This window comes from Pistacia vera, unplaced genomic scaffold, assembly GCF_008641045.1.
Source record: "Pistacia vera cultivar Batoury unplaced genomic scaffold, PisVer_v2 Contig276, whole genome shotgun sequence".
Lineage (NCBI taxonomy): Eukaryota > Viridiplantae > Streptophyta > Magnoliopsida > Sapindales > Anacardiaceae > Pistacia > Pistacia vera.
This window is the reverse complement of record NW_022196086.1, coordinates 945,116-972,488: the sequence shown is the minus strand read 5'-3', so window position 1 is coordinate 972,488 and position 27,373 is coordinate 945,116. Positions and strand designations below refer to the sequence as shown.

Below are 27,373 nucleotides of genomic sequence, written 5' to 3'. Positions count from 1 at the left end.
CTCTTAGTTAATTTCTTCTATTGCCATAAGTTAACTCGTCCATTATTTCACGTGAAATGTATTAGACATAATTTAAGTTCCAAATACCTCCCACAGGATAGGCTCTAGAGTCTAGACTATAGCTTCAGATGTCATTTATATTACTGCCAATTAACACATTGATTTTGGGCCTTTTATTATATAAAAACGTAGAAAGGAATCAAATTGATCTAATATAATATGTCATGAAAGATTGCTTTTGTAGATGTTAAATTTTTGATATGGATATGAATCTATAATGATCGGAAGTGTTCAAGTCAGTTTACGTATATCTCAATTAAATCCTTAGAATCCTAAAATGATTGATCGGGTAAGAGTCCCAATGGATACCTGTGTTTAAATCAGTTTGTATATACCCTAACTAAAACTTTGAAAATGTTGGTTAGGTAAAAGTCCCAATAGGCACTTCTACCAGTGTTTGGAGGAACTTGAACTTTGAAGCTTATAAACTTTGTTTTGCTCTTTTACCAACAGGTCATCTAATGATGTTTTATTAATAATTAATATGTTGGATCAATTCAAATGAATAAATTCATAGCATGATCAATTCAAATGAATAAATTCATAGCATGATCTAAGGATGGAGGTCCATTTTAATATTCTCAAAACAATAACGCAATTACTAGCACTCTGCGCTCAGTTCAATTGGAATCTTACCTCAACAGTAACACACGGCTATTTAATATTTGTACTTAATTGCTATTGGTGGCAAGCGCGGGAAAACCATTAAAAAAAATCCTATAGAGATTAATTATTGATGAACATTTGATTAAGACGCAGGAGAGTGTGTATAAAACCAAAGGAACATAGGGATCTACTGCCCCATCTTAATCTATAATTGCTTAATTAAAATTTAATAACTCAATCACTTCCCACCTTCACTGTCTCTTGTTCCAGCTCCTTCTCTTTTCTTTTTATATACCTCCAATCTCTCATTATAATACCCAATACTCCATTACCAATAACAACCAACACAATACACAGCCACATTCACTTCATCTCTTTACTTCAATATTCAGTTCAGCCATGGCTATGGCTATGGACTTTGATGACTTCCTTCACCTCGAATTCTCCGGCTACAGCTCCACCACCACCACCACCACTACCACTACTACCCCCACCACTTCTGACGACGGCCAGGCCTGTAACTGGAACGACTGGTCCCCCGTTGTCGACTGGGAAGCTTTATCAGGCGGCCAGGATGATTTTCACGACCTCATCGATTCCATGATGGACGATTCTGGGTTAAATCCTGCCCGAGTTGACAATGAAACCAGTAACTCCGTGTCCACTGACACCACCATGGCCGTGGATGAAGAAACCAACGGCGATGATTTCAAGGGCTTGAGGTTGGTCCATCTCTTGATGGCCGCTGCCGAGGCTCTAACCGGCGTTAACAAGAGCCGTGAACTGGCTCGAGTGATATTGGTTCGGCTCAAGGAGTTGGTGTCCCCTAACGACGGCACCAACATGGAAAGATTGGCGGCGTATTTCACCGACGCCTTGCAAGGTCTGCTAGAAGGCGCCGGTGGTGCGCATGGTAAACATCTGATAACCAACGGGCCGTACCACCATCACCATCGCGACGAGCATCATCAAAACGACGTGCTTGCCGCGTTTCAGCTGTTGCAAGACATGTCACCTTACGTAAAGTTCGGTCACTTCACCGCCAATCAAGCGATTCTTGAAGCCGTAGCCAATGATAGGAGAGTCCACATAGTGGATTATGATATCATGGAAGGGATCCAATGGGCTTCCCTGATGCAGGCTTTGGTGTCCAGAAAGGATGGCCCACCGGCCCCACATCTTCGGATCACCGCTTTATCAAGAGGCGGAAGTGGGCGCCGGTCGATCGGGACCGTTCAAGAAACGGGTCGTCGTTTGGTTGCATTCGCAGCTTCAATCGGTCAACCTTTTTCTTTTCATCAGTGTAGGTTGGACTCTGACGAGACATTTAAACCATCAGCTTTGAAATTGGTCAGGGGAGAGGCGTTGATTGTTAATTGCATGTTACATCTCCCCCACTTCAGTTACCGGGCACCGGATTCAATTTCCTCTTTTCTATCCGCAGCCAAGACCCTAAACCCGAGATTGGTAACTCTAGTGGAAGAAGAAACGGGACCCATTGGAGATGGAGGGTTCGTCGGACATTTCATGGACTCATTGCATCATTATTCAGCGGTTTATGATTCACTAGAGGCAGGGTTTCCAATGCAGAGCCGAGCCCGGGCCTTAGTAGAAAGAGTGTTTTTGGGGCCCCGAATATCTGGGTCATTGGCCCGGATCTACCGGAACCGTGGAGGGGAGGAGTGTTGCTCTTGGGGTGAGTGGTTGGGTGGGGTCGGGTTTAAGGCCGTTAATATAAGTTTTGCCAATCATTGCCAGGCAAAACTATTGTTAGGTCTGTTCAATGATGGGTACCGGGTGGAGGAACTGGCCAATAATAGGCTGGTTTTGGGATGGAAATCTAGGCGTCTGCTTTCAGCGTCAGTGTGGACTTCTTCGTCAGATTCAGATTAGTAAAATAGTTTGTTTGTTTAGTGTCATTATTGTTTTTATAATAAGCCCACCATTTGTATTATAATCTACGTAGCACCGAGTTGTACTGTTTGTGAATTTTGGAGCTTAAATTTTAGTTGATTGGTGTTATGTTAGTATGGAGCGGCTTATATACAAATGAAGTTTCGAGTTCCGGAATGGTTTGTGTTGTGATTGGTGCATTTTTTAAAAGTACAATTGTTTGTAAGAGGTTTGAATTTCTCATTCATTCTTTATTGTTAAATCAAGTTAACTGCCGCAATGTATTTGATTTGAATGGCCACAACCACAAATCGCTTCTTTTTTAGAGTACACATAACATTTTATGTACTCTGACGTTCTTATGTGGTTGTTACTTGCTATTTCAGCACCGAAAAACCAAACACTTTGAGCTAATTCCTTACTTAAAAGAAGAAGAAAAAATTATGTCTCCTTATTCTGGGTTTGTAGGGTATTTAATGAGTCTTGAAAATTAGTTAAAGTGTGCGTAAACTAATCCAAATACCTCGATTATAAAAGAAGAAGAAAGAAATAACTTTCTTTATAAGGTAAATACTATGTTCAGCCTTTTCGCTAACTTTCTTTCATAAACATGATGTGGTAGCTTGTAATTGGTCAGCTTACAATAAGTCATATCTGTCCAATAATGAATCTTATTAACCAATTGTGAGCTGCCACATCACGTTTGTGAGAGAACGTTAGTGAGATGGGTTTGTCAACCTATTTTTATTGTTCTTCAAATAAATGGGTACTCAAGTTTACATGTTAATGCAATAGATGGAGTTTTTAGTACAAGATAAAATGGATATTGTATTTGATGATGAAACCTTTCAAATAAATGGTTGGATTAATGAGCATTTTTAATAATTATTTGATAATAACATATTTTTAATTGCCTCCTACTACTGATCTATAAACAAAGCACTTGTGAAGGAAATGTCTGAACAATTCACTGTTTGTTACATGCGAGACAGAGAGAGGGAGTGGTTAGCAAATCCCTTTCTTTGAATGTAAAGTCTCAGCTTGATTAGGAGATTAACATAACAATAAATGGTGCCTTTCAATACAAGTTCAATATTGGTTTTGTTTGTCAACTTTGAAGAAGATTTCGCTTTCTTTAAATTTAGATTATGTCACCCAAAAAGTAATTTTCTGTAATTCATCCTAAAAAATGACACCCTACTTTCTTTATCAATCACCCACAATCACACGTAATGCTTCATTATCTCTAATGCCTCGTCATAAACTTTTGCTTTAATTATTTATCATATGATTTCTAAATCCTTAACAATGTTCCTGTTGATTTTTAATTGGCTGTTCGATGATGCAACTAACAGTCAATTTGCAACAGTTTGGGACAGCCATAAGCCCCAGCTCAAAGATGTTTGATATTTTAAATCAGACTCCAAAAGAATAAAGAAAGATCATTAATGTTGCCGCAACGTAGCGACTCAGGTGATGTTAATTAATACGAAGATCAAGTCATTATTAAAGTAATATTTTAATCCTCATTAGTAACATGTAAATACAATTGGTGGTTAAAATTGGTGTGAGTGAGTCATATAGATATACAAATATTTTTTTATTTCCCAATTGTGAATGTGTCTTCATATAAACTATAATCTTGAAAGTTCTACTAAGTATATCAAAATGTGTATATAATAACAACTACTCACAACCACAATTGGAAGGCCTAATGGTAGAAAAGTAAAATGAAGTTTCATGAGCTCTTGATTTGAAATCCCTCCAGACACTAATAGAGATGACTACTAGGGTTCTTATTCGACTGACAGTTTCAAGACTCCGAAAAATTAGTTGAGATACGCATAAACTGACCCGAATACTCTGATGATAAAAAAAAAAAAAATACTCAGACTCACAGTATAGTTGATTGTAGGTGTAGTTAAGTTGATCAATGAATTGAAGGCCACTACCTCTCTCTCTCTCTGTTGGGCCGACACATAAGTGAAATGGTAAAAGGATTTTATATCTAGTATTCCTGACCTTCTCTCCTTGAAAGTATTGAATGCTGAAGCCTATAACCTGGTTCCCCAAAGCACCTAAACTTTTATAGAAAAAGTATTTTTATTCATAAATTTACTTTTTGAAAAATAAAATTTTAAGCCCAATACCTTAATCAGCCATTAATTGAAGATTTAGCCCATTATCTAAAGTATGGCCCAGATCTAGCCTCATAAAGCAGCATGAAACAAGCCTTTCCCAAGTCTGTACACGAAAACACAAGTATCGATACTCCACCCTTCTTGGTCATGCACAGTCAGTGTACCTGGACATGATCTGAAATGCTTAAAGTTAAACCACCCACCTTAAGCTCTTATTCTTCAACATTGCTTTCGCTTTCAAAGCATTGTCATTTAAATATTCCTACTCCTATTCAAACTAAAAGAGCCACCGGCTACCCAACTCTCATGGCGACTTTGTCCGGCGTTTCCACTCAGAAAGATGCCGTTTCCCAACAAAATGTGTCGACCCAGAACAGCAATCGGCCAGTACAGGTGTTCTCAGTTGTCAATCTCTTGATTTTAGTTCTTTTTTAGCTGCTTTGAAGCGGGTTTGGGCTAATTTTTATTTTTACTATTATTTTTTTTTTTTAAATTTTTGTTAGATTTCATTGTTGATGGCATGTTTATTGTTTCATTTTGCGTTTGGTTAATATGTTTGTATAAGCCTATGTCTTCATGGCTCATCCTATTTGGGCCGGAAGATTATTTGAATTTAAGTAACTGATTTTTGTACTACTGGACTAGAAGAATGTCATTATATGGCTGTTTCTTTGAACTTGTTTAATTGTGCCAATTGATTGTAAGTTTTCTTGGTAATCGAGGTTCTTTTGCTCGTATATTTTGTAATATCAAAGCTCTAACTAAAGGGGAAGCAACCTGTGCTATTTCCTCCAGCTTGTGATTGATTGGCACTGCATAGAGTTGCTCGTTTAGAGTTTTAATTGTTGTTTTATGTGTGTTTGTGAGTTATAATCAAGAGGAACTTCATTTGATAATTATCTTTATATTTCGAATAATCCAATGCAACATTGTTATATTGGAGACTTTTTTGAGTTTATGCCTCCTCTTTTCCCTTAACAAAATTTTTGAGTTTCAACATAGAAATTATTAAGGCTTTGCGTTATGTTTTACTTGATATATAATTTTGACAGCTTTTGGTATTTTAGTGGTGCCTATTAGTAATATGAAGACGTTAGATGCTTGTATGTTTTCTACATTTTCATCTCTGAATCAGCTATACTTTTGCTGCATGAATGTAAATGGGACAAAAATTGGGGGTTTTCTCATTCTTTATTTTAGTAGATCGTAGTTTTGCTTCCTGTTATTTTGACTTACCTTATATTGCTTTTAGATGAGGATTTGGGTTAAGTTCTTCAAAACTGAGTGTACGTTGATTTACGAGTCTTGTGAGCCTTATGCAACCTTGGGCATACTTCTTACAAGTTACGATGCCATGTTAGCTTTTACCGGCTATCATCTTGAGCCATTTGACCTTATCAAACATTGCAATATGCTATAATGCAGTGCTTTCAATACTACAATTATTATATGAAGATCTGTTTCTCGCTTTCTTTGCTGAACCCTAATCAAGTTAACCACTGTGAGCTTTTTTCAGTTTAATGATTGTTGTAAATATTCTGAACAAAGGAAAAATCTTCAGCATAGTTCCATCTCTGTCAACTAAATTAGTAGAAAGTCTTGAACTTTTGTTCTTATTGTTTCTTTCTTCTAATAAGTTGGTCTCTCTCTTGTCAGGTTGCTCAGCGCTTGGAAAAATTCAAAACTACAATTTTTACACAAATGAGTATGCTTGCTATCAAACATGGAGCCATAAATCTTGGCCAGGGCTTCCCCAACTTTGATGGTCCAGATTTTGTTAAAGAAGCAGCAATTCAGGCTATTAGGGATGGGAAGAACCAATATGCCCGTGGATTTGGAATTCCAGAGTTTAATGCTGCAATTGCTGCCAGATTTAAGAAAGATAGTGGACTAGTGGTGGACCCTGAAAAGGAAGTCACTGTTACCTCTGGGTGCACAGAAGCCATTGCTGCAACCATATTAGGTTTGATCAATCCTGGTGATGAGGTGATCCTTTTTGCTCCTTTTTATGATTCTTATGAAGCCACCCTCTCCATGGCTGGTGCCAAAATCAAATGCATCACATTGCGCCCTCCTGATTTTGCTATCCCCATTAATGAGCTCAAGTCCGCAATCTCAAAGAATACTCGTGCAATTCTTATGAACACTCCACATAACCCCACTGGAAAGATGTTCACTTGGGAAGAACTTGATGTTATTGCATCCCTTTGCATTGAGAATGATGTGTTGGTTTTTTCTGATGAAGTCTATGATAAGTTGGCTTTTGAAATGGATCACATTTCTATAGCCTCTCTTCCTGGAATGTATGAGAGGACTGTAACTATGAATTCCCTAGGGAAGACGTTCTCTTTAACAGGGTGGAAAATTGGGTGGGCAATAGCACCTCCGCATCTGACATGGGGAGTGCGACAGGCACACTCTTACCTTACTTTTGCTACATCCACTCCAATGCAGTGGGCAGCTTCAGCAGCTCTTAACGCCCCAGACTCGTACTATGTGGAGCTAAAGAAGGATTATATGGCTAAGAAGGCAATTTTGGTGGAGGGCTTGAATGCTGTTGGTTTCAAGGTATTCCCATCAAGTGGCACGTACTTTGTGGTTGTAGATCACACTCCCTTTGGGCTGGAAACGGATATTGCATTTTGTGAATATCTGATCAAGGAAGTCGGTGTTGTGGCAATTCCAACTGGTGTATTTTACTTGAATCCAGAGGAGGGAAAGAATTTGGTCAGGTTCACCTTTTGCAAAGATGAAGGAACTTTGAGGAGTGCAGTTGAGAGGATGAAGGAGAAGCTGAAGAGAAAGTGACTGCTGTTAAGTTATTTGGACTCAGTTATGTCGGAGTATGTTCTTATTATAATGCTTGGCATTTCCAGGTTTATGTTAGTTTATTTTAATTCTCAGAACAATAAATATCATTTGAATAAATAGAATTGTGCTTTCTGTATCTTAAATCAAGATGCAATGCTGGCTGTTTAGGCGTTTATATGTTCACTAAATTTGCTTGCAGAAAAGGGAAAAAAAAATTAATTATTTATTCTTGAAATTGAAAGAGAAATGGTATTTTTAGTAAGTATGAGAGAAAAACAACCCGTAGTCTCCATTTGAGTACATGGATTGTGATGAATTATGGCTATAATTTACAATGAATAAAGAAAATAAATTAAAAACTTAGATTTTAATACACGGTGACGGGAATTAACAGGTATCATTTTGGATTCAAAGAGACTTGCTGGTGGGGGTAAGTTAAAATGATAACTGTAGAATTTATATAATTTCCACGGCCAAAGTTTTGCCACCAAATACAGCAGCCAGTAGTTAACGGGGTTGCACTTTGCGGAACCTTAGTGGACAGCTCTTCTTTGGGTGGCTCGGCCATCCCATCGACAGGCTGAGAAGGTGGATTATCCATTGCCGCTAGTTCTGGGCTCTCACCTTTTGTAGCACACCAAAGTCTCTGGTTTTGGGCCCTCTCCCTTTGTAGCACACCAAAGTCTGTGATGACTACTTGGTGTTTCTTCAGGTTTTCGTTTGGTTTCGGCATCCGGGAAGATTATCCATTGTCATTTGTCTGCTACCATAATGACTGAATATTCTAACAATAAGACTCATGGAGCTTTCATTACAGCCACAAGCCCTGTTTTTGCAATGCAAGGGTTTGGAATTATGTAGTATTGTGCAATACTATACAATTTCACACACTAAACATATCCTTAATGTTTGCAATAATTTTGATTCAATATTTGATTGTCATTGTTGTACGTCATATATAGGGGTTAATTAAAAGATGAATCCATGCATAACTTTTATTTAATTTAAGTAAGTCTTGGGAGAATATTTGCCTTTAGAAGAAAAAGAAATTGATCCAAAGGTGATGTGAAAGTTTCTTTGTAAACTACACCAATACCTTTTTTGAGGCATTATAATTTATACCCTACTCCATACTTACTTTTAATTAAAGATCAACTATTGATACTGAGGCGAGGAACGGATTTAACATGAGTTAATTGGTCAGCTTATGGTTTCTCTTAATAATATATGATTGGACAAAAAATCTGGTGTTAAAGCTCTCAAATCCCACTGCCTCCAGAAAACTTTTTTGTGATTCAAAATTTTTTATGTTATAATATACGGATTTCAATTACAAGTACTAAAGATTAAGAAAGTAATTAATTATAATTTAAAATTTAAACTAGAATTTGGGGGAGTGGGTGGGTGGGGGTTAGTTGGTTTTATGATAATAACATTGCTTAATTGCTATATCTGTAAATTAATTATTATTGCTTTTGCACGTCCTTCCAAGAATTATTGCAATTTACTACGAAACTTATTTTAGTTTGGGAAATGGACAGCTCTCGACATCACTCACAGTTATTAGTAAATTAAGATTATGTATAATCCTTGATTTGATTAACCTAATTAGGGTTTGATCTTTTAATCTTCAAAAGCTAGGTACGTAGAGCTTTAACCAAACAAGTGTTTGATTTATTAACTTGTAGATTTTATTTTAAGTTGGTTTCCAAGACAACTGTATAAAACTTAAACACGTTTAACACATACGTAAGTATATGACAATTTTTATTTATTTTTAAATACTGATCCTCCACCTTGTTCAAGTGGTTAAAATTTGTCATTTTTATCTTATTATTTTTAATAGTTAACCACTATTGCGGGACTCTCCTCTATATTATTAAAATTAAGGTCATGTAATTGTAAATATTTGTTTTATGAAGGGGACTGCATCACATGAGAACAGTAAATTACATGGTGTCTGGTATAACTGCTTGTCAATTGAATTTTTATGAGTTTTTAGGTAATAATATCTCCCAAACACGCATCACATTTAACTAACCAATAACCATCTACCTTCTTTATCTTCTCACGTACAGTACACAAACCCTACCCTACTCCACGTTCCACCACATCACAACCCAACAACTTGTTTTTTTGTTAAACCCGGCTGATCCTAACCCTTCAAATCAACGGTTCAATTTCTATACACTCGAATCTTATTACCTAATAAAGTAAATCAGTTATCATAAAGTTTAAGATAAATATAAAAATTTATTTATTTACACGTTTTTTTTTCATAATTATGATAGAGTTGAAATATCTGTTTAATATAACAATTTAAAACTAAATTAAAAAAAAATATTATATTTACATGAAATATCCTATTTCTTATTTATATTTATTTTTTTAGTCAAAAGAATAATATCTCTTAAATGATTTTCTTTTATTTATTACTTGATTTTTCTAAATTATAAACAACGCTTTTTTAGGTCATCACGTTTGATTTGGGCTACATATTCAATTATATTTCAATCAATCTAAGCCATTCAAAAATAATGACCATCTTCACTCTAACAAATTCCCAGATCAACGGTTATAAACGACCATACCGCTATTCAACTTTATAGCCCCGAGAACCACTTAATATAAAATTTCAAACTATGGTGGTGGCACGTGCCGGCCTGCTACAGTAAAGTAAAAAGGGGCGGGCCGAATCCAGATCCGACGACCAGATCTTCCCGTGAGGACCGAGACCAAAAATATCGAATCCAACGACTATAATTTCGCTTCTTGAATCCAACCGTTAGATCCGCATCAGACCATCGAGATTAAATCTCGCCCGCTCTCCCTGTTACACCATAAATACCCAAAAACCCGGTCCAAATTGCAGACTCTTCACTAATCTCTTCAAAACTTCTAAAATCTCTCTCTTTCTCTATCTAATATCTATTATCTCTCTTTGTGTCCGAGCTTTCTTCTTTGCTTAGAAAAGCTCAGCCATTTTTGCTCAGCGTCTTCTGACGTGTCAGTCCTTAATGTCGCCGGTCATGGTCTTAAGATTATTTCTCATTAGAATTAGAATCTCCCGTTACAGGAGTGCTCAGTAGAAATTAGAAAGTAGAAGAAGGTTTGTACGTATATTGGACCGTAGAGATTGAATTCTCCTAGGCCAATGGAGGGTCAGAAATCGCAAGCAAAGCTTACTAGGACCCAGTCATCGCTTCTCCGGTCGTCACCCACCATCCGATCGTCCATCCACAGTCTGAGCTCTGTCACCGAAGCTGAGATGCACAACGAGCAAATGGATGAAGAAGAAGGCAAAGTGAAAGAAGAAGAATTGTTACTCAAACAAGAAAAGAAAAGGAAACAACTCGGGTCATCAAATCGAACCGGGTCGACCCGGTTTCTACCCATTTTCGCAGTGGCTTCCCTCTCCTTCTTCACGCTCTTCTCTCTTTTTCTCCTCGTTTACTTTTTGAACATGAAGAGAGAAGAAGTCCCCACCTCGGAGAACCTCTTGTTGGCTTTAATCTTTATAGCTATTACTCTGTTCTTGGCGAACAAGAACAAGAAATTAATCAGACAAATAACGCAAGAAACCACAAAAAGATTCACACTTACTTCAAGAAACCAAACGAAACCAATCCAATGGTTCATTGGAGAGTCAGACGTGGAGAGACGAAGGAATGAGAAAGTAAAGAAGAAGATTGTGCGTGAAGGGGTGGAGTTTTACAGCAACGGAGATTTCTACGAAGGAGAGTTTCACAAAGGGAAGTGTAATGGAAGCGGGGTATATAATTACTTTGTGAATGGGAGATATGAAGGAGAGTGGGTTGATGGGAAGTATGATGGATATGGCATAGAGAGCTGGGCGAGAGGGAGTAGATATAAAGGGCAATATAGGCAAGGGTTGAGGCACGGATATGGTGTTTATAGGTTTTATACCGGGGATTCTTATGCCGGACAATGGTGTAATGGGCAGAGCCATGGTGTTGGTGTTCAGACTTGTGCTGATGGGAGCTCTTATGTGGGTGAATTCAAATGCGGTGTCAAACATGGCCTTGGTCACTACCATTTCAGGTATAGTTTCTCTTGCTTTTTCATTCTTGATTTGTTTTCATGGTTATAGAAGACTAAATTTTTTTGTTCGATTTTCATTGTGATCTTGATTGTTGGGGTTTCTATTTTGGTCTGTTAATGATTATTTTTTCATTACGGTATTTAACGGTTCTTAAATTTTGATGATTCCAAGATTTGATGTTGCGGAATGATTTAGAAAGATTTAACATTATACATATGGAATTTACTATAATTGGAATAAAACAGGGATCTGTTAATTGTTTCAGTGTTCCACATTGTTTTCTTGGATTGTCCGGAGATAAATGCTCGGAATTTTTGTTTAATTTTCTGATATTGTGTCTCAGATTGTTTATATTATTGATTATTCCTGGCAATAAAAACTCCGATTTGCCTTCGTTGCCAGAGTAATACTAAGAAAGGATTATGACTTTTTTTTTTTTTTAACGATACTTTAGTCTGTTCTGCTTCTTTATTTTCGTTATTGTATTGCTTAAATTTATGCTACAAGGCAGATGTCCTTTTAATTTGATATTCTGGATTTATAAATAATCTCATTGTGAATCTCTGTTCTAACTGTAAATTTGATGTCTTTGTAGAAATGGAGATCGATATTCTGGAGAATATTTTGGGGACAAAGTCCATGGATTTGGTGTTTATCACTTTGCTAATGGCCACTGTTACGAGGGATCATGGCATGAAGGCCGTAAACAAGGCTATGGCATGTATACTTTTCGCAATGGTGACACAAGATGCGGAGAATGGGATTGTGGCAGCCTCAAGACCCCTCTTCCCCCACATACGGATGCAGTACTTAGAGCAGTTCAGGTATTGTATCTGTCATTTACTTGTTCAATAGACATTACCTCTTAATGGTAGCATGACAAGTTGTTACTCAACCCAGTCTCTCATCATATATTTTGGTTCTTAAATTGTAGGGTGCTAGAAAAGCTGCTGAGAATGCCATTCACCTACGCCGGGTGGATGAACAGGTGAACAAGGCAGTGCTGGCCGCAAATAGAGCGGCCACTGCTGCTAGAGTTGCTGCTGTCAAAGCTGTCCAGAACCGGATGGATGGTAAATTTTGTGATACAGATGTTTAGGAATTTAGCTTTTTTGCAAAGTGTAAATTTTACTAATTTTATGTACCTGGAAGAGGTCAACCCGTATAGCAAAAGCTTATCAGAGGTTGACAGAGTATGTTTGAGGTATCTTTGATCACACTGTAACTTGTATATAAACCCTGTAAATGAATGGAAGATGAATGGTCCATAGTTTTGTTTTTGTATTTTGTCTGTTATTCCATTCAGTTGAGAAATTATGTGGAGTTGTTTCATGGAACTCAATTATTGTGTCTTTCAAAGCAATGTGGAGTCATAGGTTTGTTTCCATCTTGTCTGTTTAAGCATATCATCATTCATCAACAACTACCATATGGAAGCCTTATCTGCAATTTTGGCTTTGGGACCTTTTCTCAAATAATTGAGGAGGCTGCAAATTTTAAAAAGAATGCTTTGTTGGGAGACAAATTGGCATTCCAACTCAGAACCAGAATTGGGATAAACAGAATGTAATTTGTGACCTATAAATCAAGAAATACGGAATGTCATAGTAAATGCTTTCTCTGCTTTTTACCTTGTTAAAGAACTTTTTCGCTTTCCGTAAAGCAAATATCTTTTAAGTTTCTGATAGTTGAGTTTCATCTTCCAGTCAACTCTTTTAGCAGAAGTGAAAATACATCGATATTTCTTCACACCTCACATGACAACCCATAAATTTTTAGCCAAAACTCCTTGAGATAAGACACATAATAGAGTCGGATTTTCCTGAATTTAAACTTAAAAATATCCTGATATTCTTGTTTGTTCGCTTAACACTATCTGTTCAAAGAACTTCTCAAACAACTATACCCATACTCAAATCACAGAAAGTCGACATGATAAGATGTGAAAGATCTAAGCCATCACACTTTGCCCTTTTCATTTAAACCTGTCAGCAGATGTCCTATGCTATATAATTGTCTTGTATAAGACAGGCTATATTTAATCTCATTCTATACATGTAGTGTGACTCATAGTCACCACCATTACTAAAATTTAGATGCCTGTATATATTTCATTAGTTTAAGCATAAGAAGGCATGTGCCATCCTTCTTCATGTAGGATAATGTTGGGTCATTTGACATTATTCAGTACATATAAGCACATCGGTTATAAAAGACCATACCGCTATTCAACTTTATAGCCCCGAGAATCACTTAATATAAAATTTCAAACTATGGTGGTGGCACGTGCCGGCCTGCTACAGTAAAGCAAAAAGGGGCGGGCCGAATCCAGATCCGACGACCAGATCTTCCCGTGAGGACCAAGACCAAAAGTATCGAATCCAACGACTATAATTTCGTTTCTTGAATCCAACCGTTAGATCCCCATCAGACCATCGAGATTAAATCTCGCCCGCTCTCCCTGTTACACCATAAATACCCAAAAACCCGGTCCAAATTGCAGACTCTTCACTAATCTCTTCAAAACTTCTAAAATCTCTCTCTTTCTCTATCTAATATCTATTATCTCTCTTTGTGTCCGAGCTTTCTTCTTTGCTTAGAAAAGCTCAGCCATTTTTGCTCAGCGTCTTCTGACGTGTCAGTCCTTAATGTCGCCGGTCATGGTCTTAAGATTATTTCTCATTAGAATTAGAATCTCCCGTTACAGGAGTGCTCAGTAGAAATTAGAAAGTAGAAGAAGGTTTGTACGTATATTGGACCGTAGAGATTGAATTCTCCTAGGCCAATGGAGGGTCAGAAATCGCAAGCAAAGCTTACTAGGACCCAGTCATCGCTTCTCCGGTCGTCACCCACCATCCGATCGTCCATCCACAGTCTGAGCTCTGTCACCGAAGCTGAGATGCACAACGAGCAAATGGATGAAGAAGAAGGCAAAGTGAAAGAAGAAGAATTGTTACTCAAACAAGAAAAGAAAAGGAAACAACTCGGGTCATCAAATCGAACCGGGTCGACCCGGTTTCTACCCATTTTCGCAGTGGCTTCCCTCTCCTTCTTCACGCTCTTCTCTCTTTTTCTCCTCGTTTACTTTTTGAACATGAAGAGAGAAGAAGTCCCCACCTCGGAGAACCTCTTGTTGGCTTTAATCTTTATAGCTATTACTCTGTTCTTGGCGAACAAGAACAAGAAATTAATCAGACAAATAACGCAAGAAACCACAAAAAGATTCACACTTACTTCAAGAAACCAAACGAAACCAATCCAATGGTTCATTGGAGAGTCAGACGTGGAGAGACGAAGGAATGAGAAAGTAAAGAAGAAGATTGTGCGTGAAGGGGTGGAGTTTTACAGCAACGGAGATTTCTACGAAGGAGAGTTTCACAAAGGGAAGTGTAATGGAAGCGGGGTATATAATTACTTTGTGAATGGGAGATATGAAGGAGAGTGGGTTGATGGGAAGTATGATGGATATGGCATAGAGAGCTGGGCGAGAGGGAGTAGATATAAAGGGCAATATAGGCAAGGGTTGAGGCACGGATATGGTGTTTATAGGTTTTATACCGGCGATTCTTATGCCGGACAATGGTGTAATGGGCAGAGCCATGGTGTTGGTGTTCAGACTTGTGCTGATGGGAGCTCTTATGTGGGTGAATTCAAATGCGGTGTCAAACATGGCCTTGGTCACTACCATTTCAGGTATATTTTCTCTTGCTTTTTCATTCTTGATTTGTTTTCATGGTTATAGAAGACTAAATTTTTTTGTTCGATTTTAATTGTGATCTTGATTGTTGGGGTTTCTATTTTGGTCTGTTAATGATTATTTTTTCATTACGGTATTTAACGGTTCTTAAATTTTGATGATTCCAAGATTTGATGTTGCGGAATGATTTAGAAAGATTTAACATTATACATATGGAATTTACTATAATTGGAATAAAACAGGGATCTGTTAATTGTTTCAGTGTTCCACATTGTTTTCTTGGATTGTCCGGAGATAAATGCTCGGAATTTTTGTTTAATTTTCTGATATTGTGTCTCAGATTGTTTATATTATTGATTATTCCTGGCAATAAAAACTCCGATTTGCCTTCGTTGCCAGAGTAATACTAAGAAAGGATTATGACTTTTTTTTTTTTTTAACGATACTTTAGTCTGTTCTGCTTCTTTATTTTCGTTATTGTATTGCTTAAATTTATGCTACAAGGCAGATGTCCTTTTAATTTGATATTCTGGATTTATAAATAATCTCATTGTGAATCTCTGTTCTAACTGTAAATTTGATGTCTTTGTAGAAATGGAGATCGATATTCTGGAGAATATTTTGGGGACAAAGTCCATGGATTTGGTGTTTATCACTTTGCTAATGGCCACTGTTACGAGGGATCATGGCATGAAGGCCGTAAACAAGGCTATGGCATGTATACTTTTCGCAATGGTGACACAAGATGCGGAGAATGGGATTGTGGCAGCCTCAAGACCCCTCTTCCCCCACATACGGATGCAGTACTTAGAGCAGTTCAGGTATTGTATCTGTCATTTACTTGTTCAATAGACATTACCTCTTAATGGTAGCATGACAAGTTGTTACTCAACCCAGTCTCTCATCATATATTTTGGTTCTTAAATTGTAGGGTGCTAGAAAAGCTGCTGAGAATGCCATTCACCTACGCCGGGTGGATGAACAGGTGAACAAGGCAGTGCTGGCCGCAAATAGAGCGGCCACTGCTGCTAGAGTTGCTGCTGTCAAAGCTGTCCAGAACCGGATGGATGGTAAATTTTGTGATACAGATGTTTAGGAATTTAGCTTTTTTGCAAAGTGTAAATTTTACTAATTTTATGTACCTGGAAGAGGTCAACCCGTATAGCAAAAGCTTATCAGAGGTTGACAGAGTATGTTTGAGGTATCTTTGATCACACTGTAACTTGTATATAAACCCTGTAAATGAATGGAAGATGAATGGTCAATAGTTTTGTTTTTGTATTTTGTCTGTTATTCCATTCAGTTGAGAAGTTATGTGGAGTTGTTTCATGGAACTCAATTATTGTGTCTTTCAAAGCAATGTGGAGTCATAGGTTTGTTTCCATCTTGTCTGTTTAAGCATATCATCATTCATCAACAACTACCATATGGAAGCCTTATCTGCAATTTTGGCTTTGGGACCTTTTCTCAAATAATTGAGAAGGCTGCAAGTTTTAAAAAGAATGCTTTGTTGGGAGACAAATTGGCATTCCAACTCAGAACCAGAATTGGGATAAACAGAATGTAATTTGTGACCTATAAATCAAGAAATACAGTATAAGTTATAGTAAATGCTTTCTCTGCTTTTTACCTTGTTAAAGAACTTTTTCGCTTTCCGTAAAGCAAATATCTTTTAAGTTTCTGATAGTTGAGTTTCATCTCCCAGTCAACTCTTTTAGCAGAAGTGAAAATTACATCATATTTTCTTCACACCTCACATGACAACCCATAAATTTTTAGCCAAAACTCCTTGAGATAAGACACATAATAGAGTCGGATTTTCCTGAATTTAAACTTAAAAATATCCTGATATTCTTGTTTGTTCGCTTAACACTGTCTGTTCAAAGAACTTCTCAAACAACTATACCCATACTCAAATCACAGAAAGTCGACATGATAAGATGTGAAAGATCTAAGCCATCACACTTTGCCCTTTTCATTTAAACCTGTCAGCAGATGTCCTATGCTATATAATTGTCTTGTATAAGACAGGCTATATTTAATCTCATTCTATACATGTAGTGTGACTCATAGTCACCACCATTACTAAAATTTAGATGCCTATATATATTTCATTAGTTTAAGCATAAGAAGGCATGTGCCATCCTTCTTCATGTAGGATAATGTTGGGTCATTTGACATTATTCAGTACATATAAGCACATGAGGTTGTGGACCTGCTGGTGGGTTCTTGTCTTTATGATAATACAGTAACTTTTTATGCATGCTAGTGGATCCACAATCTGAATTTTTTAAAAGATAAACATAAAAATAATAAAAGAACCCTCTCTTTCTTTTCTTATGTTTGAATTTTCAATTCTATATCTATATATGTAGATCCTTTTTCTTGCTTGGTTTAACTTTGGCTATTACAGCTAGGTACCGAAGATTCAAATCCATTTTTAGCTCAAACTTTCAACCACTCCACATGCATTTCACAGAGAGTAATAAAGTTTTATAAAAGTAATCCAACAGGAAAGTACCAGAGGGGTTTTCTGGGGTTAAGTGATGAGATCATTTCTGCTTCCTGCTTTTGACTAATCCCAGAGGGGTTTTGGTTTACCTCAGCCCTGACCTGGCCTTGTTCCCAACATGCACCTCTCTATTTTTTATAGTCAAAATAGAAAGGGAGAAAGAGTGAGAGAAGGGAGTGTTTTTGCTAAGATTATTCTTGTTTGTGTATATAATGTCTTCTAGCATGTCCCTACCATTACTAGAATAATAATCCAGGTTATAGGTTAAGCTATGATTTAATAATAAGCATGTTGTATTCATCTGTTTTTCTTGGGAGTGTTAAATCGCTGACCACTTTAGCAATGCTTGAATTAAAATATTTTTTTAGGGTTTTGTTACATTCATCTGAATTATCTGATGTGGTCAAACTTCTTGGAGGGAATCCCCATTTAATGTTTGTTAAAAACTAAGCCATAAGGTGAGGAGTTTGTCCCCATGAATATATATATATATATATAAAACAAATAAAGCCATTGGGAAGACACATTAACTTGCCCAATTCCATTCATTTAATATCGCTTTGGGGCACTCATCACTGTATAGAAATTTGAGTTTTAAACTTCTTTTTCTTTTATTCTTTTGTAGATTTTAAATACAAATATCATAACAGAGACTCAGAGAGGCGGCATGTTTGGTTCCTGCATTCATTATTCATTATATCACCTCAGAATTTCCCTTATCTTTTGTCCCATCAGTCTCTTTGAGTTTTCGTCTCTCTCTTACCCCACCCCCCACTATAGATTTTGAGTCAGATTATTCATATAACCTAAACTCTTCATTCTAGAACTAATTTATCAATGAATCAATCATTCACCTTTTACTGTTCGGCAGATTTAACTTATATTAATAAGTTCAACATTCACAACCATTCAATACTGGAAAAATCATAACTGCAAATCATATACTGCCACATCATAATGAATCGATTATAAGGTTTGCTTTGGCTTTGGTTTTGTGCCCTGCAACATGTCAATTGCTGTCTTTGATTTTAAATATCAACTATAGAAATAGAAAAAGAATAACCAATAGCTGCAGCTTCTCTCTTTTGCTTGAGACTTACTCAACCATGATGAAGTTGGATCTTAATGAACTCACCATCTTGGTATTTACGTTCCATAATTAGCATGGAAAAGCCCTAATATTCTAAACTACTTTTTGAATTATGATGTCAAATTTTTACTCTATAAAAAATGCTTATTTTTCTGCTCTGATAAAATCATAAAAGCATCTAAGAGGGAAAATTTGCTTTACCAAACAAGTTCAAATACTTGAATGTAAACTAGCTTAGAAAAGTTAATATTGATGAAGGGTGGGAGTCCAAAGCTAATTCCAGTATCTAGACAATAAGTGATGTTATAAATAGAAGCAATTTCTATTTACAAAAGGCAAACATTTGCATAATTTTTTCATCTTTTGTAAAACAATTAGGTCATGTTGCGCGTACTTCAACTAATCTCCCGAAGCTTTGGAATTGCCGACAGGATAAGAGCCCTAGTAGCCATCTTTATTAGTAGTGTTTCTTTTTACTCTTTTATCATCAAGCCAATCAAATAGTGGTTGTAAGACAGTATATTCATTATATGCAGTGGTAATATTCCTTTTGAAAGTGTCTATATCTTGCTTAATTTGTGTAAGGTTAGAAATCTGTATGAATTTTTATATTTTTCTCAGAAACCATTATATATTTTAACTTGGTCTTGAAGCTCATTGACCAAATACCCTTGTTAAAATCGCCTTGAACCACAAGGGTTCTGACCGAGTTTTGAAATTTCTTAGCGGTTCCAATCAAACACTTGATTCTTTCGCATGACATCTAAAGTTAATAGTTTAGAAATATTTGCCGTCCAAATTTGATTGCGTTGTTGTTGAGCAATTAATTTAAAAGTAGAGTCTACAAGGCAAGAAGTCCAAAGTGAAAGTGATATAAATAATACATATAGCAATTACTCTTTATCATTCAAAGCTGTCTGTGACTGTGATAATATATATGAATATGATTCAAATGAAGCAAACTTCTCCTTTTGGTTCTCTTTCTTAATTTTCTGGTAGTAATTATGAAGCCGTGACTTGATTAAGTCACCTAATCCAGTACTCCTTTGTTGACTTAATGCAAATATGGGCACTAAATAATGTGAGGTTTAGTTGATTGAGATTGAGTGGCTTCATAAATTTTTCTTTCAAGCTCTCCCTACTCCTTTTTAGATGCATGAATGAAATTAAGGTAATGGGTTTACGTCATGAAAATCTCTCTTTATGACTTTAACCATTACTTCTATCAAAGTAGTGTACCAAAATTGAGCAAGATAACCTTAATCCATTTCTATATTCTACTTTTTAATTATGATGCAGTTGTTCAGAGTTGCGTGCAAGCCGACTTGAATAAATATATTCACATTTTTGTTGCATAAAATTCTTTTCTTTTTTAAATTTCCACAGTGGCCAAGGTTGATGGAGCTCCTTGTACGCCAAAGTCAAACCGCGTCGTATTAATACAAATCATTTTCCAATTAATTGATCTCACAACCGTTTGATTGAATGAATCAAAACTTTTATAGCGTTGACCCTCTTTTTGTTTCAGAAAATATTTATGAGGTTAACTTTTGTGTCTCATTTGTCAAAAAAATCTATCTGCAATGCCTGCCTGGTAGGTTTTTATTGTATTGTATTATTGAATATTGTTTCTTCCAGTCCGAGTCTTCCTTCCTTCCTTTTTCAACGCTACACGTTATTCTTTTCAGATTACTATTTTCAATTGCATGCATCACCATACACGTTGATACCTTCACCAACTTACTCAAAACTTTAGGCCAAGTAATGTCTGAATCTATTAATAAAGTATATACTGTGATTACTGGTTGATTCGGCTGCAGCACTAACACTTTCGGTGGGCCAAAATTATATTTCTGATAATGGCGGGTTAGATAATTATGCTTATGAACCCCACAACCATTTTGTCTGTAACATTATCAACCCCGTTAGATCGGCTAAAGGGAATTAGATAACAATAATGCTTGGAAGGAATCTTGTGTAATTAATTATCCTTCCAAATATAGGTGGAAATTGATTGTTAATTGAGCAGCATATATGATTAATATTCATTACAGAAGACTGAAAAACCACTGTTAAAGATCATTACTGATTCTGAATATAGAAATTAGAATTTCCCTGAAAGGGGAAGTGAAATAAATTGCTTACAGGGTCCAACTTAATCAATACACAATCCACAGATATCTATGATTCTGCGCCTGCTTATGCTATGATCATTACTCATAGTCTCATATTGGTTATCGATAATTTCCATCTGAAGCTTCAGCTTAATTACAAGTGGTTTGCTTTTTGGTATCATAATAAACACCGTTGCTGATTCAGGAAGGTTTTATCCAAATCAATAATCGATATATTCAATCAGATTTTACGCACAGATTGGTCAATCCAGGAGGACAGAGCAGTGAGTCAGATCACCTAACACTTGAAAAAAATTATATATAAAAAATAAAACCCTTCTTCAAATTGGGATGAAAAATGGTTGATAATTTCTTGGAATCATAAATGCTTTGAACCAGCACATGAAGTGGTTAGACATGTTTTCTAATGCAGTGCTAACCATTTCTTACAGATATTGAATTTATATTTCTTGCTTCTTGTTATAAATTAGTTGTTGGAGATACGGTATGGATATTTGAACAAAATTTATGGTTAAAAGAGTAGGAACTTGATGAGAAATAATAATGGAAGATCAATGTCTTCGTGTCTCTTTTTAAACCGTACGCTCCAGTAATGTAATGATAATGTAGAATCATGGTCAGCCGTGGGAGACAAAAGTAAATATTGCAATCATATTCTACTTGTAACCTAGCTTTATTAATTCTCATTTAGAGTAAACGACTGTTTTTCCATCCAAACAGTAATTTAATGATACTTTCTTACTTAAAGATTTTTAAAATATTATTTCATTATCTAAATTTATGTTCCCTTTTTTATTTTGACATCGTTACAACCCCATACCACCACTATTCTCTTCCTCAATCATTACCCATCAAAACCTCTCAAATTCTACCCCCACTAACCTCCATCAATTGCCGACAACCAAGCGTTAAGGGTTTGTGTAATCTCTCTCCCAAGTCAAATTCTGATCAATCCTAACCACCAAAATTCAATCTTCTACCACCAAAAAGCTCATCGGCCTCCCCTCTTCAAAAACAGCAATAGCCTAAACTAGAGTTGCTCTCTATACACCGTTGGAATATAAATTTGGGTAATAAAGTGATGTTTTAAAAGACTTCGAGTGAGAAAGTGCACATTAAGCCATTATTTTGGTGAATAAAAGTCGTTAACTCTTCTGATTTAATACTGCCTCTGTATTTAGGTTAGCTTTAACCTGTGCGAAACCTCGGGGGCACTATAAAATTTGAGTGATAATACACTTACAAAGAAATTTTACAAAGATCTACATACAAAGTAATGTGGCAAAAAATGAATGGAAGAGTAAATTTAATAAGTTTGACTTTTTATTTCACTCTTCCATTTATTTTTTTACCGCCTTACTTTGTATAGAAATCTTTGTAAGATTTATTTGTAAATATAATATTATTGATAAAATTTTCAGAGTGGACAAGTCAATTGAACTGGCCTCGGGGTCTCATTGTCTCAACCAAATCTAAAGCCCATCATATTGATAATATGGGTTAATATCGGGCCCATAGAATCAAAAAAACAGAAGTCATGTGTGTATAGAAATTTAGAGAGTAAATTCAGTACACATAACTAACACCAGCCCAGAAAAAAGGAATGATGTAAAAAAGGCCTAGTATTCGAGACTTGGAACAGGCCCAATGACCAAATTTGATAGGCCTTGACAGTTGACCCATTGACATTTCTGGGTCCAAAATAATGAGACCTTGGTCTACTTTTTCAGCACCACCCACAAACAACGGCTCCTGGTTTTGGATTTCGAAAGCACGAGTTATTGATAACTGAATCCTTCTAAATATTCAGATTAAAATAGGAAGATTATTAGGTAAAATATTGGATAATCCTGACTAAAATGGTGTAATAATGCTTTTCTTCTCTTGAAAATTAAAAAGCAGAAAGGGGAATGCATTTTGGTTCAAACTAAGATGCTAACGTCTCTTCTCGGGAAAGTTAAACCATGGCATACATAATACATTATCTCGCTATTTGTATTTTCAAATTAACCTCTCAAAGCACCACACCTCACTCATTCTTTCCTTAACTTAGACGACGACAGTGTGAACAAAATAGCCTTCAAAATTATATGCACAAAAAGAAAGAATTGATTTCTGCAATCCCAGAAAGCCTTACTTTTCTGCATTTCATACCCCTCGATCTTCACGTGTGCACGATTATATATATAGAAACGTACCTTTGATTTCGCCTTCACCTACATTTTCTCTCCAACAGTAAACACAAACAAAACTAAACCATGTCCTTGAGCCCACCTAGAGAAAGAACCGAAGGCGCCAGCGAACCTAACAACAACAGCAACAATGGCGATACCAACAGAAACTTCCACCTCTACTGGTGCTACCAATGCCATACAGCCGTCAGGATTTCATCATCCGCAAACCCCTCAGAGATCATCTGCCCTCGATGTCTCGGCCAATTCGTTCACGAGATTGAAGTCACTAGACCAAGACTTTTCGTCGATTTCACAGCCTTTGATCCTTCTCCAGAAGCCCGCTTACTTGAAGCGCTCTCCATCATACTCGACCCTCCCATCAGGCTTTTCAACCGCACTCCTTCTGATATCCAAGAACCCTCTCGCGGCCGTTCTTGGTTCCGTCGTAGAAGCAACAACGTTGACATCGAACCAGAACCTACAACTCCTCGTCCTCGGACTTGGATTGTGTTTAGACCAGTGGGACCTTCAAATCCTATTGAACCAATCATGCGACCTACACATCCTGTCCCTCGTGGAGTCAGTCCAAGGGACTACTTTTTCGGTCCAGAGCTGAACCAACTGATAGAAGAGTTGACACAGAATGATCGGCCGGGTCCGCCTCCGGTACCGGAGGATGCCATCGATGCAATACCGACGGTAAAAATCACGGAAACACATTTGAAGAATGAGTCAAACTGTCCGGTTTGTAAAGAGGAGCTCATGGTTGATGGAGAGGCAAGAGAGTTGCCTTGTAAACATATATACCATAGTGAATGTATTGTTCCATGGTTAAGGTTGCATAATTCTTGTCCCGTTTGTCGCCATGAAGTGTCCATTGCTTCTGATTCTAATATTGATACCAGTGGGGCGGATGATGAGATTAGCGAGGATCATGAAGAAGAGGGTCTTAGAAGAAGGTGCTTGAGGTTGAGGCAATTGGCTTCTTTGTGGCCTTTCAGAGGAAGACATAGAAGAATTAATCCACGGCCTGATACTGGTGGTAACTCTCAAGGACAAGGTAGGAGAAATAATTGAATTAATTGTTATTCTGTAAATAATACTACTATCGTAATATTGTAAATTGTGGCTCTGGATTTCTTCTTTCTCTTAATGCTACTGAAGTAATGTTGAATTTTCAGAAGTTGGCACAAGGTCGCGTCATTGCAATATTCTATAGCCCTTGTATGAAGCTCTTCCTCTTCTTGCTAGAAGCAAACTGTATATCTACTTCATACGGTTAAAATGTTAGGAATTTATGTGAAAATTAACTAATTATGGAAGGGGGATACCTATTTACCCGCGTGCTGTTATGTTCTTTTTTTCTTTATTATATCAATTTAAGAACGGTTGAAACTCCTTCGGAAACAATGACCTTGAAAGGCTTCACTTGTGTCATTCACTCTACCAAGAGACACAGATGAAAAAACTGCCAGTACTCGCAGATCCCTGCACTGTTAAAAGAAATTTTTTTTTTTTTTTTTTTTTTACCAGGGGAAAACGTAGCATATCTAAATTTTAAATTGTTGATCACCTACGTAATTGTCAACCATAAACGACCCTAAGAATATAATCAAATATATTTTAATAAAAATTGACTTATAACCCAATCTTACAAACATTCTCTCACAATTTCGACATGAAAATTCGTAATTAAACAAGTAAGACTCATTACAAGTTGACCAATTACAAGTTACACGCTAAGATTATAAGATTAGATTATAAATACAATATTGTCCAATATAGATTATGTAGCGCTCTTTAACCAGAACTACTATAATAATTGAATTAAAACAGTTATTAACAGTGACTAACCAATTCTGGAGTAAAGTTTACCGAGGTAAACAGTATAAAAAAACCTCAAGAGAGTACAATCATAAACCAGCAAAGGATCATGATATTTTTGTAACTAAGATTTGAATGATTTTAACAAAGGGTACATCTTAAAGCCAGTTCAATATGAGTATACATCTTTCAAAATGTTTTGCACCAATGTACCTATTAAAAATAAAAGTTTAACATTCAACATTTCTTTCCTTTCGCCTTTTGAGTTTGGGGAAGAAAAATAGGTGGAAGTTAAGGGAAAAGAGGCTGAGGAGGTCCATCTAGAACCAGCTCACAAATGCTTGAGTTAATCTGTATAAGCCATGTTCTCGAACATTATCTCAATACTGAAGCCCTACCAGCGTGAAACCCTTGTGTATATGCCGTGTTCTTGAATATTGTCTGCAATAAAGGATTCCCAAACCAGATGATATAATGAAAATTGTTTATAATACATGTATCAACCCCAACCAAATATACATGGTAGTAATGCCGTGGCCCATGCTATATATAATACAGTAATATGCTAGACATGAACTATGTTAAACGTTGAGACACTCAAGTGTTGCTTTTAGGAGAAGAATTTAAGGAATAAGGAAGTTCGGTTTCATGAAATACTCACAGCAAGGTTCTTGAACTCTGAGCAACAGCATTTTTTTAATCTGTTGGCAATCTCAGTTCCAAGCTCTTCCCCATGTTCTTGGATACTGCCATCCTTGGTCTGTATAATTCAAGTGCTCAAGATTATGAAAAAAATTACTAATTAGGTTGGGAAAGAAGAAAGCGTAATATCCTACATACTTCTGAAAGTATTTGTGCTGATATTTTATCCAGAATCTCTTCCACAAATTTCTCAGCATCTGTAAACGAGCTTGAAGTATTTACAGCATTGGCTGACTTGTCCTTAATATTATGAACATTTTTGGCTGGCTTCACAGCTTTCTCTGCACCAACAAAAGGAAAAAGGGATAACTGCAGTTTCGGTAGCTCAATTAATGCAAATTAGGCGTGCAAAATTTCGGTTTACCAGAGAGAACTTATTTAATTCAAGCTTCATTCTTGCACTAACAAGAAAACAAATTCTTGTACAAGAAATTCACTTCTTTTTCATTCAGATAGATCTATTAACATCAAAATCAACATCATAATCTAAACAAAATCAGATCATTCCAATGTCTTTCCAACACCAAATTTTATTAATTATATATGTACCACATTCATTTTATACATGGTGCGAACATACCTGCCACCGGCTTGGAGTTACTACTAGCTGTGACATTGTTCCCACCAGTATTGTGTGAAGAAGCTGTTTTTTCAGCAGGATCTGGCAGAACCAGAGAACTAGATGGAACAAAAGCAGCCAGGTCAGGAGGTTGATCTTTCCCTACTGTGGGGTTAGCCTACAAAAAAATATAATGATATTCAAATGGATATCTTGCTAAAGAACTATGTGGTAAAATAGACAATAAATTTCAACTCAAAATTACCTCCAGGTCAACATATGCTGGGTCTCTACCAATTGATTTAAGAAACTTGTCCAGATCATTGGCATTAAGAGCTGGTAACAAAATATGAAATATCAGAGGCTAACTTAACAAACTAGAATTTGGAATTCATTAAGATAACACCTTACTATGTAATGCAAATCTAGTACAATTACTATTACAAGAGAGCACTGTTATGCGTTATCCAATGAAGCAGATGATCTAAAAGCACATGCTGAGTGCAGTAAGAATCCTTCATGAGTAAGGAAATTCCATTACTCAACACTTTTCACAACTATGTGAAAACTCTTTTACGACCCCCTGAACTTGTTAATTTTAGTTAAAAAAAAGTTTTACCGATATAGATTTGAACCTTTGGCTTATAACTTTTTCTTAGTAGATGCAATTTTTTTTTTTAGCGCTCTGACAATTGTTAATAAAAAATCCTTAAACGCTTTCCACTTACAGATTGACATGTCATTTGACAGTGGGTGGAAGAAGCATCGTTCCTGAGTTTTGAATCCTTTATCCAACAACAGTCCAACATCTCTTTGCAAAAGAAAATTACAAGATATATTAGGTATACACTTAAGACAATATGCCTTGCTTTTGCTTGATTGCATGTTCTAATTATACACTTGATTGCATGTTCTAATTATACAGAAAAGTAAATAGCATAAAATGTCCTTTATGAGAAAAGACACTCCATGTATAGCCAACAAAAAAGAATATCAAGGTATGTCTACTTAATATTAAATAAATAACTCTAAATTTAAGGAAAGATAACAATATATGTTTTCTATTAAATTAAAAATCGAAAAGAGGAAAAGATAAAATTCANGAG

General features: G+C 36.3%; 6 protein-coding genes across 6 annotated transcripts; 5 read left to right on the top strand and 1 right to left on the bottom strand.

Annotated features, from left to right (window-relative positions):
* The first annotated feature begins 1,007 nt into the window (after window positions 1–1,007).
* Window positions 1,008–2,728, top strand: LOC116133868 (nodulation-signaling pathway 2 protein-like). Its single transcript, XM_031419541.1, has one exon. It carries the CDS (start codon window positions 1,066–1,068, stop codon window positions 2,557–2,559), a length of 1,494 nt encoding a protein of 497 aa, XP_031275401.1. The 5' UTR covers window positions 1,008–1,065; the 3' UTR covers window positions 2,560–2,728.
* A 2,090-nt stretch (window positions 2,729–4,818) lies between these two features.
* On the top strand, window positions 4,819–7,717 carry LOC116133805 (probable N-succinyldiaminopimelate aminotransferase DapC). The gene is made up of 2 exons (XM_031419487.1): window positions 4,819–5,093; window positions 6,357–7,717. The coding sequence occupies exons 1-2, from the start codon at window positions 4,881–4,883 to the stop codon at window positions 7,506–7,508; spliced, it is 1,365 nt and encodes a 454-aa protein (XP_031275347.1). The 5' UTR covers window positions 4,819–4,880; the 3' UTR covers window positions 7,509–7,717.
* A 2,678-nt stretch (window positions 7,718–10,395) lies between these two features.
* On the top strand, window positions 10,396–12,840 carry LOC116133818 (junctophilin-1-like). Its single transcript, XM_031419501.1, has 3 exons — window positions 10,396–11,573; window positions 12,170–12,398; window positions 12,509–12,840. The coding sequence occupies exons 1-3, from the start codon at window positions 10,666–10,668 to the stop codon at window positions 12,671–12,673; spliced, it is 1,302 nt and encodes a 433-aa protein (XP_031275361.1). The 5' UTR covers window positions 10,396–10,665; the 3' UTR covers window positions 12,674–12,840.
* A 1,236-nt stretch (window positions 12,841–14,076) lies between these two features.
* On the top strand, window positions 14,077–16,536 carry LOC116133810 (junctophilin-1-like). Its single transcript, XM_031419491.1, has 3 exons — window positions 14,077–15,267; window positions 15,864–16,092; window positions 16,203–16,536. Exons 1-3 carry the CDS (start codon window positions 14,360–14,362, stop codon window positions 16,365–16,367), a joined length of 1,302 nt encoding a protein of 433 aa, XP_031275351.1. The 5' UTR covers window positions 14,077–14,359; the 3' UTR covers window positions 16,368–16,536.
* Window positions 16,537–23,208: 6,672 nt separating this feature from the next.
* Window positions 23,209–24,475, top strand: LOC116133791 (E3 ubiquitin-protein ligase RZF1-like). The gene is made up of 2 exons (XM_031419475.1): window positions 23,209–24,242; window positions 24,364–24,475. Exons 1-2 carry the CDS (start codon window positions 23,267–23,269, stop codon window positions 24,399–24,401), a joined length of 1,014 nt encoding a protein of 337 aa, XP_031275335.1. The 5' UTR covers window positions 23,209–23,266; the 3' UTR covers window positions 24,402–24,475.
* A 613-nt stretch (window positions 24,476–25,088) lies between these two features.
* On the bottom strand, window positions 25,089–27,167 carry LOC116133866. Its single transcript, XM_031419540.1, has 6 exons — window positions 26,996–27,167; window positions 26,533–26,603; window positions 26,289–26,445; window positions 25,847–25,989; window positions 25,668–25,766; window positions 25,089–25,447 (listed from the first exon to the last, which is right to left on the bottom strand). Exons 1-6 carry the CDS (start codon window positions 27,150–27,152, stop codon window positions 25,382–25,384), a joined length of 693 nt encoding a protein of 230 aa, XP_031275400.1. The 5' UTR covers window positions 27,153–27,167; the 3' UTR covers window positions 25,089–25,381.
* Between the last annotated feature and the right edge of the window lie 206 nt (window positions 27,168–27,373).

Bases quoted from the DNA above. Each gene is read 5' to 3' on its own strand.
- LOC116133868 (XM_031419541.1), top strand. From the start codon at position 1,066: ATGGCTATGGCTATGGACTTTGATGACTTCCTTCACCTCGAATTCTCC.
- LOC116133805 (XM_031419487.1), top strand. From the start codon at position 4,881: ATGCTTAAAGTTAAACCACCCACCTTAAGCTCTTATTCTTCAACATTG. The intron at 5,094-6,356 runs GTGTTCTCAGTT...CTCTCTTGTCAG, and splicing joins ACAGCAATCGGCCAGTACAG to GTTGCTCAGCGCTTGGAAAA.
- LOC116133818 (XM_031419501.1), top strand. From the start codon at position 10,666: ATGGAGGGTCAGAAATCGCAAGCAAAGCTTACTAGGACCCAGTCATCG. The intron at 11,574-12,169 runs GTATAGTTTCTC...ATGTCTTTGTAG, and splicing joins CTTGGTCACTACCATTTCAG to AAATGGAGATCGATATTCTG. The intron at 12,399-12,508 runs GTATTGTATCTG...CTTAAATTGTAG, and splicing joins CAGTACTTAGAGCAGTTCAG to GGTGCTAGAAAAGCTGCTGA.
- LOC116133810 (XM_031419491.1), top strand. From the start codon at position 14,360: ATGGAGGGTCAGAAATCGCAAGCAAAGCTTACTAGGACCCAGTCATCG. The intron at 15,268-15,863 runs GTATATTTTCTC...ATGTCTTTGTAG, and splicing joins CTTGGTCACTACCATTTCAG to AAATGGAGATCGATATTCTG. The intron at 16,093-16,202 runs GTATTGTATCTG...CTTAAATTGTAG, and splicing joins CAGTACTTAGAGCAGTTCAG to GGTGCTAGAAAAGCTGCTGA.
- LOC116133791 (XM_031419475.1), top strand. From the start codon at position 23,267: ATGTCCTTGAGCCCACCTAGAGAAAGAACCGAAGGCGCCAGCGAACCT. The intron at 24,243-24,363 runs GTAGGAGAAATA...TTGAATTTTCAG, and splicing joins TGGTAACTCTCAAGGACAAG to AAGTTGGCACAAGGTCGCGT.
- LOC116133866 (XM_031419540.1), bottom strand. From the start codon at position 27,152: ATGCAATCAAGCAAAAGCAAGGCATATTGTCTTAAGTGTATACCTAAT. The intron at 25,990-26,288 runs GTATGTTCGCAC...TTGTTGGTGCAG, and splicing joins TAACTCCAAGCCGGTGGCAG to AGAAAGCTGTGAAGCCAGCC. The intron at 25,767-25,846 runs GTATGTAGGATA...TGAATTATACAG, and splicing joins CAGCACAAATACTTTCAGAA to ACCAAGGATGGCAGTATCCA.